Consider the following 14,044-nt stretch of genomic DNA (forward strand, 5'->3'; position numbering starts at 1 on the left):
GTAGAGCATGTGAGAGTGGCTAGTTGCAATGCCAAGTACTGCATTGTCTTCATGGTATCATGCGTGTAGATAATAGAATCAACATGCATCCATGTCGAGACACGGATAACAGAGCTTCCGCTCAAACCAATAGCTTAGAATTAATTAAAACATTAATTAAATATTATTTTTTAAATCAGAAGTAAGGGAATGCGAACTTGTGGTATCTTCTGAATCTGCATCAGATAATACAGGTTCATCCTTTGGAGAAGTAAGAAGTCCTTCTTCGCCCTTCTTTAGAGGAAATTATTTGTTGACAAGTTGGGGATTGCTTTCTATCTGCTGGTCTCCTCCCCTTTGGGCAGACATAGAGCACTGCACATCAAAACAATGAGACACAAGAACAGTTTTTCCCGGAACACCATCGCTCTGCTAAACAAATAATTTCCTCACCACTGTCAAACCATTTACTAAGGCTACATTACTATTACTTCTCATCGTTCCTATCACCCATCTCCTTCCACCTATGACTGCATGACTATAACTGTGTTGCTTGTATCCTTACAATTTATATTGATATTGATTGTTTCCTGATTGCTTATTTGTACCCTATCACTATCATTAAGTGTTGCACCTTATGATTCGTAATGAATGTATCTTGTCTTTTTATGTACACTAACAGCATACGCACCAAAGACAAACTCCTTGTGTGTCCAATCACACTTGGCCAATAAAGAAGTCTATAAATTCTATAACATGGTTTCTTCCTCTTCCCCTCCCCGGCGCTGCCAGTGGTACATCCTGATAGCCGTCCGAGACAGGAAGAGGCGGCGCTGGCGGCGCTATCGGGGCTTCTTTGGTAGAATCGCAGCTGATGCAGTAAGATGGCAGCGTCTTTTAATGTCGCCGTTGCTGGGGGCAGTCCGGAGGGCGCTGTCGCCGGGATTTTCGGGCTGGGTTGGAGGGACTGCGTTCAGCACTACTATGGGTTGGCCTTGAGAAGTGCTCGGAGCGTGAGTGTGGGGGGACAAAGGGGGCCGATTGGGAAACAATGTGGAACGAGGGTCGATCGGCCCTTGGCCGAAGCTAACCTGCCGAGTTCCCTGGGATTTGGCGCAACTTCTATCAGACGCTCAATTTCTAGGAGTAGGAGGACGGAACGATACGTGGCTGCTGTGTGCTGCAGCTTTCAACATCGCGCGGCCCCAGTTCCTCATAGGAGACGGTGGCCGTTGTTCTGTAAGGATAAGGACATTTCCCCATATTCTGCTGTTGTTCCTAGTTTCTGTGATAAAGACCAGATTCAAACGAAGCCTCCAAAGCTAGGGAAAAATGTCCCCGCTGTGTTGAGTCCTGTTCTTTCAGTAGTTGCATGAGGCAGTAATTCGGATGAAACTTCCATATCGCTAAAGCTTGGCGTTACGAATTGTAGGTAAAGGCACGTTATTCTTGCTAGAAAAATAGTAAAGTTCAGCCTCTTTGCAGGTCTGTAGAATTGTTCCTGTCTTTTCTTTAGCTATACATATTAATAATAATATACTTTATTATTGTTATTTATTGTCAGTGCATATCTACAATGAGATTGGTTGAGCTCCCAAGGCCCAGTAACTTTATGAGGCTGGTGGCTTTGGAAAATTAATGATGGGAACAGAAGTCCAGTATACCTGGAGGACGTTAGGTTAAGCCACGCTGGGCATGACTAACTGAAATGGGCATTATAAATCAGACCTTTGCACAATGTTAGTGATGAAACTTGGATGGTTGAGCTGTGTGGAGAATAGATAAAAGAGGTCAAGGTTCAAGACCTTGTTATTTGAGATACCGGTTTTCTAACCAGCCACAGCAATTGAGCAGAGTGGTGGTGATGCTTCAGATCCCTTTAGTTGAAACAATATCATTTAGGCAGTGTGTTTTCTTTAGTGCAGTAGATACCCTCTGAAATGGCATCCTCCTGCTCCGTGGCTCCCGCCCTATAGCTTTCTGGAGGCTGTTAAAACTGTGGCTGTGATCTCTGGCTTGAGCTAGCATGGATACCAAACTTTTGCTAGTTTTAGCTGCTCTGGGGTATGTTTAGCTGTTGCACTCTTCCAGATTATTATTTTTTTTAATTGTAAGCCACCCAGAATCTTTTGGGAGTTGGTCAGTTTCCAAGTCTCCAAATTGAATAAAGATTTGTCTTTCAGTGTACTGTAGTATTGAGGTCACATGAGGCGAAGATTATAATTTGTTTGGCATAAAGTCTACTGCAGGAATTATTGTGTAACTAATAAAACATTAATTAGCTGTACCTTTAAAAATCAGGCTTTGCACAGGTGTAGTACTGATTACCAGTATGTGTATAAAACAGGGAAACCATACCTGTCACTTTTGTTGATGACTTGTGGCAGGATCTGAATGGAGACATTCTGTTCCTACTGGATTTATTAGTGGGGTTCAGTACCATTAATTGCAGTATCTTTCTGGGCTGCTTGCAATAGTTGGAGAAAATATTTTGCAATGGCTCTACTCCTTCTGAGCAGGCATTTCAAACTGGGGCGGAAAATGAAGAAAGAGTTGAGGCTACTCCCCTTCTTTTTTTAAAAAAGAAAAATCTTTTTAAAAATCTGCTGGGGGCAATCATCTGTCAGTTTGGGTTAAGGTGTCATCAGTTTACCATCACCCAGGGCCAAGCAGGAGATGGATGAAAGTACTGACCAAATGCTTAGAAATTGTGGGTAACTGGAGGAGACACTCAGGCTAAAGTTGAATCTTAGCAAGATGGATTTTCTGTTTGCATAGAAGTCCTCTAGCTCTAGATTAGTTATATCCATTATTCCATATGGACTGAACATCTGAAGATGCAGGTGTACACTGTGGAAGTTTTTCTGATCTCATAATACCTGATCAGCAGGTAGATGCTGTAGCCAGAACAGCCTTTGCCCAACTTCGGTACTGTACTGAAGTTAATTGTGAATTGTTATTACAGTGGTACAACAATGTTATATGACAGCCCTATGAGCAATGAGACCCCCAATGTAATATTCTGATTAGAGGCTGAATTCCATATATTGATTACCGTTATCAGCCAAATCCTTGGTTTTAGGCTCCTAGCAGAATTCTCCTTAGCATTTTTCATTATTCAGCAATTTTGCCTTAGCACTGATTGAAGCACTGAAAATAGGCAAATTTATAATGTTAACTTTTTCTTTAGCTGTATTTCTCATTTTGTCTATAACATTTTCTGGGCATCATTTGTGACAAAAGGTGAAAGTGGACTAATAGCATAATCTGTTGCATGTTTAATTAGGTTAGTTTGATTTACTTGTTAAAGTTGTTTAGAATTGCAGTTTATGGCCATATTTTTTTTGCACCTTATCTGTAAGCTCCTTATAGATTTATATTGGAGTAAAGAAATATTAGGTTCACTTACTTTACTATATGATTGTTATTTGAGATATCATTTCTCAAGTCATTAGTATTTATTTGCCAGCATATATTCAACAACTTTGAAATACAGAGTTTCTGATAATAGTATAGTCACTTCCAGAAAAAGAAAAGTAAACACTATAATTCAATTGATAAACAGTACTTGGTATTTATTTGTACAATTGCCCTGATTAATGTAATGTAACTATTCCCTTTCCCCTTTTATGTTTATTATGCATTTTAAGTGGGGAACATTTTATTAAATGCTGTAATTATGAATTAATATGATCAAAATATGGAAATTGTGTTAACAATTGTTCTGTCAGGCTTTAACTTTGTTTTCCTTCTTTAAAGGTTGTCTCATCACTCCCTGAAAATATGAGACCTGGTCCCGATCTCTTTGGGTTTTCATGGGAAATTGTTATAGTTGCCATATTTACTATTTTACTGTTCTTATGCAGGATGTATAAGTCAGTAAGTATGCAGTGTGGCATTAAATTGGAATTCTGTAAAATCATTCTGCTAAGCATCTAGCTAGAACAGATTTTTATACCATGTTCCTATGCATGCTTATTTGCCAGTAGGTCAATTTATGGATAGTTAAGTTTAAGACTACAACCCTAAATTGTTACATAGAATCAGGAGGATGATCTTCTCTTCAATCAGAATATGTATTGAAATATTTAAAAAAAATAAAATTAAGCTCAATAAATTTTGAGACTTATTAGCACATTTTATTTTCTTTGACTAAACTTCCTTTGGAATATTTAACACAGCATAATTTGACATAATTTGTATATAGCAGTTAGCAATAGCAGTTAGACTTATATACCGCTTCATAGGGCTTTCAGCCCTCTCTAAGCGGTTTACAGAGTCAGCATATTGCCCCCAACAACAATCCGGGTCCTCATTTTACCCACCTCGGAAGGATGGAAGGCTGAGTCAACCCTGAGCCGGTGAGATTTGAACAGCCGAACTGCAGAGCTGCAGTCAGCTGAGGTAGCCTGCAGTGCTGCATTTAACCACTGCGCCACCTCGGCTCTATAAGAACAGCACTTCGCAAAATGTAAATTATAATAAAGAATATAAACTCTTTTCCCTTCTTACTTAAATTAGCTTTTTGTAAAATCTCTGTCTTGTGAAATGATGATTATACAAGCTTTCCTTCCTTGTCCTGTTTAAATATTTTGGTAAACATCCCATTGTAACCTAAAGCATTATACAAAATTTACTTTACTCTTTGCTTATACATTTTATAAATAATACAACTATGGACAAACTTTGCAACATTTCAGAATTACCTCCCTTTGGGAAATGCTTGTAATTTTAAGCCAACTTGGTTTGATTTATTTATTTGATTTCTAGAACTGCCCACCTCAACAAGAAAATATTATAAAACATAAAAACAGTTTTAAAAATTAAAATAATTAGGCCAGGAGTCCCCGGGCCATAGCCCACTACCAGTTCTTGAGCTGTTTGGGACCGGGTCATGGAAGTGGCGGGTAAGTGTGTGTGTGCATCCCCAGTTGCACAAGCAGCATGTGAGTGCATGTATGTGCTCGTGTGCCTGCTGCTTGTTCAAATGGATCTGTGCATGCATCCACTGTTCATGTGGATCTATCCCTTCTCTTCCCCCTCCCTGTCAGTGCAAAGCCAGAAAGGTTGGGGAACTCTGAATTAGATAATACAAAATAAATAAATATATAGTATCAGGCCTGGGTACATAATCAAGTCTTCATGGCCTGGCCAAAAAAACATGAAAACTACCACCTCCCCGCAAAAGTGGAGATTGGACATTAGACAAAAGCTATCTAGATTGGTTGGATCAAGTGATGGCCTTTTCAGGAGAAGACACATCACTACCTCCTTACGAGCCAAAGGAATCATACCTTCCTTCAAAGAGTTATTAGTTAAGATCCAGACCCAATCACCTGTCCCCTCCCAGGCCATCTTAACCAACCAGAAGGGACATTGATCTAATACAGAGGTGGCCGAACTAGCAGCCACAAGAGCCCTGTCCACTTCCTCAAGTTCAGCAGGACCAAACTCACCTCAAATACTCTTGCAAGACTTCATTCTTGTAGCCTGCACTTGCACTGCCTTAAAGTTCAACATAGAATGAATGCAAGCAACTTTATCCGCTAAGTACACAGCATATCCTCACAGCAACCCTGCAAGCAAGTTCCAGTATTGTTCCCTTCAGGGAAGGACCTTGTCATCCAAAATAGAGCCCCTGGCAACTATCTGCAGATGCAATAGGAACAAAGAAAGAATCATGTTTCATACCTTTATCACGTGAGATAGGTTCTAATAGTGGCTATACCTTATGTTTGATCATCTTCAGTTCCCATCATTTTCCAGCAGTACTCTAGGTATTTTTTATCCCACTTTAACTTCCTCACCTTCTCCATATACTATGAGGAATGGTGGAACTGTGGGAACAGAGTAGTGGTGGGTTGTCAATTTTTTTTATACTGGTTTGAGTGCGCTCCTGTGCATGCTCGTGATGCTTCTGCACATGCGGAGAAGCGTCTGGGCGGGTTTGCAGAGCCTCCCACTGCCACTACTATGGGTTCGCCCAATCCGGGTCGAACTGGGAGCAATCCACCTCTGGAACAGAGGCTGCACAGGCTCAGTCCAAGACAAGACAATGGCCACTCTCCTATTCTACTTGGGAGCAAAAGAGAAAAATTACATGTTTTCTTCTCTGATTAGTCTATCTAACTTCACTTAAGGAATTTACTTTCAGTACTATTCACTTTGCTTAAGACTAAGGTTAAAAACTTTAGCTAATTGGATGAATATGGTTAGCTTTAATCTTGTTTTATTTCACCTAATGTCTTATGATCGAAGAAAAGACATTCTAGGAAAAACATATTATTCCACCCATTTTAGATTTTTTATCTAATTAGTATAAGGTTTATGTTATGCTTGCTACAAGACCAAAAATCTACTTTATTTTTATTACACTACACTAATCCTAAAACTTAAATTGAAAATTGAGTTTAAATCTCATCTGATATTGTGAACCTACTAATATTTGCTCTTTTATTTCTTTGCAGGTTGAAAGTAGACGTTATTTAGGTAAGTTAATTTATTTTCCATGGGTTAAGCCTTGTAGATGATGTTGGAGCTATTTTCTGTTAAAGATTATAATACTCAACTCTTCCTTTTTTTTAGAAAGAGAGAAGAAGCTTGCCAATAATATTGCTGAACTAATTGAAGAACGATGTAAATTAATTGATAAACTAAGTCTCCACAAAAAAGAGGTAATTTCAGTTACTTCACCGTTTAAATGTGAGCAAATAAGTATGGAAGGATAGGCAATCTATGGGCTTCACTATCAGAAGTTGTTAGCAAAATGGGCAAATATGATGATGCCTTTTTTCCTAAAATAAGGATTGAGATGAAAACAACAGAATGATTTTGGCCTAAACCACTTAGTGGTCGAGAGATTTAAGGATCAGAATTAGAATAGCTTGCTTGTTCCCATTCTTTTACATTTCCTCAAGCCCAGGGAAGAGTTTAAAAAGAGCGCTAAAGAATCTCACTCTTTTTGGTAACATCACTATAAGGTCTACTGCTCTAGTCAGAGCAGTAATTATTTACATACAACTTAGTAGAGAAGTTGCTATCTCTGTGAATGGGATAACAAGTTATCCGTATATTCCCATACACTTTTTTTCCCCAGTGAGGCTTATTTCAATGAGGCTTCTTCCTTGTTAGTATGTTTAAGCTCCAATGTGTATTTATTGGGAGTTAAGATTTCTTAAACACAGGAAGTCATACCTTAAGAAAATTTGAAATACTGAATGATTCCTAGCAAAAGTCTTAACTTCCTCTAAATAAACATTGTGCAGTAATTTCAATTAAGGTGTGATAGATTTGAACATCCCTTTTAACAAAGAACAAGAATTTCAATTTTATCAATTCGTGGTTGTCATACTTATCCCAATTATTGTGTTTTTAGATTAAATTTCTGGGAAAACAGTATGATTTGACTCTTTACTTTAGGTCAGTTCTATGGTTTCATTGTATTAGCAAACTATTTCTAAGCTATGACAAAGGTGCTGAATATCTATAGAGATTAACTTTTGACTTAAGAAAATGAGGTATTTTCTTTCTTTTCCTTTTCCTAGTAATTAATGCTTCCCCACTTTTTCTCTTTTACATAATTTCATTAGCCAGGATAGCAGTAAGAATGCTCTTTGGTATATGTATTCTTCATTAACAAAAATGCTGAAATGGAGAACAATATGCTTGTATCCAAATATAAAATGTGTAAGAATGTTTAATTCTCTCACAGCACATGAGTGATTACTCTGCCAAAAGGAATGAATTAATTAACATTAATCAGGTTTTGCTGGCCTCTAGAACCAAGATCTTAATGAATAGAAAACGCTAAGTCTCTTTTATAATTTCATCCTGCATTTGACAGGGTAAAGAATATAAGGAATTTAAGAGGGGCATTCACTCAGACTTTATCATTATAAATTTTAATTGTATCTTGTCTATAATAGTATCCATTTTAATCACTGAAATCTGATGCATTCTTGACTCATTAAATCAAATACTTTTCATGTACATTTTACATCAGAAGGGCACTTAAAACCAAATTTGCCTTCAGGGATGATGTGGGAGGAGCGGTTTTCCTGAAGAAACTAAAAATAGTTAAATATTTTATTTGAAATGTGGTTTTCAAACTACAATATTTCCCTAACATGCTATTCTTGAAAGAAAACCATGGCTTATAATTTTAATAACATTATTCAATATGTACAATGTCTTTTTAGTGGCTTGAAAATGATTAAACTTGAAATGATAAACAGTTTAGACCAGTTTTTCTGAGAATTTATTAGAAACTGATAGTTTTTGTGCTAAATAATTTTTCATTTGTGCAATCTCAGATTGCTTTTGGATCAGTCTGTGTCATTAAAAAGAATTAAATTATTTTGAACCATTGGAATAAAATGGGAAGTGCTGCTGTTATTTCCTTCTTTGTTTCAAATTTAACACGATACTCTTGTTTTAGTATGCAGAGTTAGAAAACACTCTGAAAGATGGCAGCTTTCTACAGGAGTCAACCATTGCATCAAATATTAAGGTAAAGTTGGAAGAGAGAGAACTATTAGTTGGGTATTCTGGTTTCTGGTTCAAATGTAACTATGCAGGTTTATTCAATAGTCCCTTAATATTTATTTGTGCTTACAACTAAGAAGTTGTGGGTGGAATTCCAATCCCACATAATACAATTAATGATACTATGCTCATTAGCTCTTGCTTGAGCATCATAATCAAGTTAAGTTTTTCTCGTTTAAAGATAAAATCTAGAATGTTGAAAATTATAGCATTTCTAGCAAATAAGATTGAGGAAAAAATTTGAGCCATTTCAAAATAAATAAAGGAGCTTAAGCCATATGTAAGGTGTTCAGGAAATGGATTATTAATATTCTCTAATATTAAAGGTCTAATTTACTATAGGTTTCTGAAATAGAATTACACTATAAATTAAGCAAGCTTGTACATAACTCAGGAGTCAATTTAGATAATTTGACTAGATACTCTTGAATTAGCCTTTGTCACTTTTATGACCTATGTATACAGCTTGATAAATTTGCATTAGGTTATATTTTATTTATGGAGCTGCTCCAAATTTGTGATGATTAATTATAGCTAAAAGTTTTTAATAGCTATTGTGTTCTAGATCACATATACTTCTGAATTTCATCATGTTTTAAAACTTGGTATTTTAGATAGAGTATGAAAAACTGAACAGTTCAAACTTGGCACTCAATAATGAAATAGAACATTTAGAAAAAGAATTGAAAGAAGAGAAATCTAAACAATCAGAACAGGATGATTTGGTAAGTCTTCTATACAAAGCAAACTGAGGCAAAAATATTATGATACAATTTGTCTATATCTTATAACTAATATTAAAAAAGTGGATATCTCATGGCACAGACATTTTGAGTTGGCAGTATTAATCACATTGAAGAAAGTTTTATGTAAAATAATGTTTAATGTTTTTGTAGATGGCTGAAATACACAAAAGAAAGACATCTTTAGAAAATGAAGCAAAATCTATCCAGTTTCAAGTAGCTGAGGTAAGGCAGTATTTAACTTGATGTTTGTATGGGCAAGTGGGCATGCTTCAAAACATTGCATTTGACAGTGCTCTTTCTCTTTCTCTAAAAAGTGATGTGGCTGATTGAGGAGCCAGTAGCATCCTTAGAAATAAAGCTGACTCTGGATGTTGATATATAGCAACTTGTTAATTTCCTATTTAACTTAAAACTAAACTAGCACACGCTAGTTTTCTTTTCTTTTTTTTTTCTTTTTTCGTTTCTGTTATAATTTTGCACCAGTGAGGTTAAAACCAATTTCGTTGTATTTAAGTACAATGACAATAAAGATTATACTTGTACTTATACTTAATGTAAAAGATCAGACAGGAAAGCTGAGCTTGACTGCCAATAAGATACATTGTATTCTACATATAAGTAAGATGCTTATTGATTTAAGGAAGGTGCTACAAAACAGTTAAATAAATGAATAAATTGATTCATGCAGCTTAATGTGATCTCCATATCATTTAGGCCAAAACCACACTAAAAGTATATGAAATTAACAGAGAGAGATTGAAGACATCATTGCAAGATGCAATAGAGGAAAATAGACATCTTCATGAAAGTGAAAAACAAGTATGTACTTTCCACTGACTCAATACATACTTAGATTTTTATTCTTTAACCTGTTAAATATTGTAAGAAAAAGAAGAAATTCGTCCAAAGGAAGTAGGTTTCATAGAGCTTCTGCTTTTATAAGTAATTAAAATTTGAGACTTTACTTTTTAGCAGATAAATTTATTCAATACTGATGAAAAAAGCCCATTGTAAAGCCATTTATAATCTATCTGGTGGATTACTGGGCCAGTTGAAAGTGGAAAGAAGATCATGTGTAGAAAACGGAGTGAGGGAGACAAGGGTAACATAATGTCTCTACGCTCCTAACTCAGCTTTTACTATTCAGTTTGTTTTTTGTTTGATTTGTATCATATTTCTTTGATATAATATAGTGATTTTTGCAAACTTTCCTCTCTAGTTATTACAAGAAGTTGAAGGTTGGAATGAACGATTTAATGAACTAAATGAGCAGATAAAAATGTATGAATCATCTCAAGCAAATCTAGAGGAAGCTCTTAAAGATAAAGAAAGTCAAGTCAAGGTACACATATTTCTGTTTTTTTTAGCATTGAGAGGTCTAGCAAAGAAAATTATAGAGATTGTTTTCAGAAAACATATTCACCAGATTTTAAGGTAAATGCAAGAGACTCTTTCAGAAATCAAATAAACCACTGCTAGTTAGAGATTTGTGATGCCTAATAAGGAGAAAATACTTTCATGCTTTGGCTTCTGTTTTAAAATCTTCATTGAATGGAAATTGAAATTTGTCTCCCATTGTGTAAATTCATTTTTGCTAAAGTTTACAGGGTCCTGACTTCCTACAGTAGTGCCTAAAACTTTTTTTCTCTCTTGGAAGAAGTTGTCAAATGAAGATTCACAATACCCATAAAAGTTTGGTTTGAGCATGAAACCTATTACCTTGATATTTGTTTAATATAGAGTCTAAGATTCATTAATTCCCTCTATTTATTCTAAAATACTACTTAGTCTCTGACAGACTGCCTCTTAAGGATGAAAGAATGGAGCTGTGCCACAGGAGAGCATGATTCTATGGGTGACAACCACAAGGATAATGATATAAAGAATGAAACAGAAAATGAGCAGCACTTGGGTAAAAATATTTTCTGATTTCAGATAGGAAACCACTGTCATTATAAATTTTGTCTTCAAAAAGAAATAAATTATAAAGCATGCTTGTAGAGAATAGCCTATTTCATTCAAGGCAAAATGTTTTTTCTCCAAAAGCTTTATATTAGTATATTTTGGATTTCTCAGGGCTATACAATTTTAAGATCAGAATAGTTTTTCTCAACATCATCCTTTGAAGTAAGATTAAAAGCAACAGTAAAAATAAGTCTTTGGATGTCCTGTCTTCTCACACATATACCCCAACTCCTTGAGAACTGAGAAATTCTGTTGCTTCTCAGAAGCTTAATAAATAAATCCTTGCTAACTCCTGCATTCCTGTTTAAAGGCACATTAAAATGTTAAAGGAAAGGACAAAAACAATATTTGTAATGCTAGTGTTATTTTCATAAATCCAAGATTATTTCTCTGAGTTTTACTTTTTCCTCTCAATTTCTTAACCAGATGTTCCAGAAAAAGAAACAGTAAAGAAGCTAATTTATGCTGCGAAGGTAATTTGATAATACTGTGAAGTTTTAATTATTTTAAAATCTGTAAAGATTAGCGTGTAAAAAAAGCTATTTGGACCATGAGAAAATATTTTATACATCAGGATGTTAATGAAATAAACATTTAAGCAATTTTAAGAAGTTACTTAAACCTTATGGATTGATTCCAGAATTACAAAAGCTATTTGCTAAAAAAATTGACAATCAGTTAATCTCCATTTAGGAAAGGAGCTAAGAAGAAAATTTCCCTCATTCAAGGTCCTTGAAAAGATGTTCTTAAGATTTGGGAATTTCCATTACAACTAGGAAGGGCACTACAACTGTAGGCTACCTAATATAGTAGAAGTTCCCAACTCCTAAGACCAACTTTTCAAGAACCTTTGGGAGGAATTATAATTGTCAACATTTCCCTCCATTCTCCTTCAGCAAAAATATCACATGAATAGAGCTGTGGATTCAGGCCAATTTTTAAATAGTATATTTAGAAACAAAACTATATATTGATCACATTTCATTGAAGAATGTTCCCTGCACTTGTAAATGACAGTACAGACAGAAAATAATATGATGTTTGTTCTAGAGTTGCAAATGTATTCTTTTCTAGCAGTAATGATCTTACCTAGTTTATCTTTCTTCATTGTGTAGCTAAATGCTCATTTAAAATCTGCGGAAACAGAAAGGAATCAAATATATTCAAAGTTAGGTGATGAAAAGAAAGCAAAAGAGGAACTTGCAGGTACAGTAATCACATTTTTTTATAGATTTTCAAATCAGCAAGAAAGCAAGCTGAATATGCTATTTTTAAAATGAAGGTTTTGGAAAGTGATACTTTAGAAAAAATAATTAAATTCTTAGTTGTTTCGTCCTTCCCTAAATCTGCTTATGCATGCACTGAGTACTGTATTTTTTGGACTATAAGATGCACTCTTTCCCCCCAAAAAAGAGGGTGAAAATCTGGGTGCATCTTATACACTGAATACAGCATTTTTGACCTCCCCAAACGCTGCCCCGCGCATCCCATTTTTTTCAAAAATGGACGTGCAAAGGGTTTGCGAGGGCTGTAGGCTCCTGGAGGCTGGAGAGGGCAAAAACGAGTGAAAAGGCTCCTGTTTTTCACAAAAATGGATGTGTTTTTGTCCTCCCAAGCCCTCAGGAGCACTCTGCAGGCCTTCCAAACTCTCTGCATATCCCGCTTTTCACAAAAAACGGGGCATACAGAGGGTTTGGGAGGCATGCAGAGTGTTTCTGGTGGCTGGGAAGGGCAAAAACTTTTTTAAAAAATTATACCTCTTCAAAATCTTGGTGTGTCTTATACTCCAATGCGTCTTATGGTCTGAAAAATACGGTAAATTGCAGATGAAAAGTAAATCCCTTTGTATGACTGGACATGCTGGATTTAGCTTTTTATAATAGCAGTTTTATTTAGATAATTAGGTATCTTTTAAATGAGAGTTATTCTCTGAGGTAAAATATTTTAAACAATTTCTCAGTTCTCATAAGGTGAAAGAATCTAAATTTTAATGATTTTTTAAAACACTATCCCACACAGATTATTTAAAAAAGTGTTGTCATCTGCTCTAACTTTAGTGAAAATTTTTCCAGGTTGTTATCTAGTTTTTCTTTCCTTTTTCCTTTTTTTGGGGGGATCACCCCCAAAATCTTAATGGTAACTTCAAAATTGATAAAAATGGAATCATGAATATCATTATATTTTGTTATGGGAGTGAATGTGTAAACACTGAAGCTAATAAAAGACAGCCTAAAACATTAAAGCAGAAAAAATAGTTTTTTTCCTGTTTGTTCTCTTAAAATCAATAAACAGTTGAATCTTCTTACAAATAGAATATCAACCAGAGTAGAGGGAAAAATTTTTTTTAATGGCTTTTGCCTTTACAGACTGCTGAACGGGGACTAGCAGTGAATGCTTTAGAGCTATGGCCTACAGTATGACCTGAACTTCCATCTAAATAATCTTAATAGATAAAGCACTTCTCACTAACAACACTCTAAAGAGCATTCTGTGCTGTTTTTATTGAACATACTGAACCCCCATTATACAATACAATAGCAGAGTTGGAAGGGACCTTGGAGGTCTTCTAGTCCAATCCTCTGCCTAGGCAGGAAATTCTATACCGTTTCAGACAAATGGTTATCCGACATCTTCTTAAAGACTTCCAGTGTTGGGGCATTCACAAGTTCTGGAGGCAAGTTGTTCCATTGATTAATTGTTCTAACTGTCAGGAAATTTATCCTCAGTTCTAAGTTGCTTCTCTCTTTGATTAGTTTCCACCCATTGCATCTTGTTCTACCCTCAGGTACCTTGGAGAATAGTTTGACTCC

The 14,044-nt window shown here is 35.6% G+C and overlaps 1 protein-coding gene across 3 annotated transcripts in view; it reads left to right on the forward strand.

Moving 5' to 3' along the window:
• Nucleotides 1-14,044, forward strand: part of MIA2 (MIA SH3 domain ER export factor 2) — a 57,541-nt gene that overhangs the window by 28,819 nt on the left and 14,678 nt on the right. For all 3 annotated transcript variants that reach the window (XM_087723945.1, XM_014054150.2, XM_087723951.1), the window contains 11 exons: nucleotides 3,739-3,858; nucleotides 6,447-6,468; nucleotides 6,565-6,653; nucleotides 8,417-8,488; nucleotides 9,138-9,248; nucleotides 9,420-9,491; nucleotides 9,984-10,088; nucleotides 10,489-10,611; nucleotides 11,058-11,181; nucleotides 11,661-11,707; nucleotides 12,350-12,440. In XM_087723945.1, the coding sequence (XP_087580071.1) occupies nucleotides 3,739-3,858; nucleotides 6,447-6,468; nucleotides 6,565-6,653; nucleotides 8,417-8,488; nucleotides 9,138-9,248; nucleotides 9,420-9,491; nucleotides 9,984-10,088; nucleotides 10,489-10,611; nucleotides 11,058-11,181; nucleotides 11,661-11,707; nucleotides 12,350-12,440 (976 nt within the window). The remainder of the gene's footprint in view (nucleotides 1-3,738; nucleotides 3,859-6,446; nucleotides 6,469-6,564; nucleotides 6,654-8,416; nucleotides 8,489-9,137; nucleotides 9,249-9,419; nucleotides 9,492-9,983; nucleotides 10,089-10,488; nucleotides 10,612-11,057; nucleotides 11,182-11,660; nucleotides 11,708-12,349; nucleotides 12,441-14,044) is intronic.

This window comes from Thamnophis sirtalis, unplaced genomic scaffold (assembly GCF_051295495.1).
Source record: "Thamnophis sirtalis isolate CommonGarterSnake01/CBP01778 unplaced genomic scaffold, rThaSir2_p1.2 scaffold_1, whole genome shotgun sequence".
NCBI classification, from domain to species: Eukaryota; Metazoa; Chordata; class Lepidosauria; order Squamata; family Natricidae; genus Thamnophis; species Thamnophis sirtalis.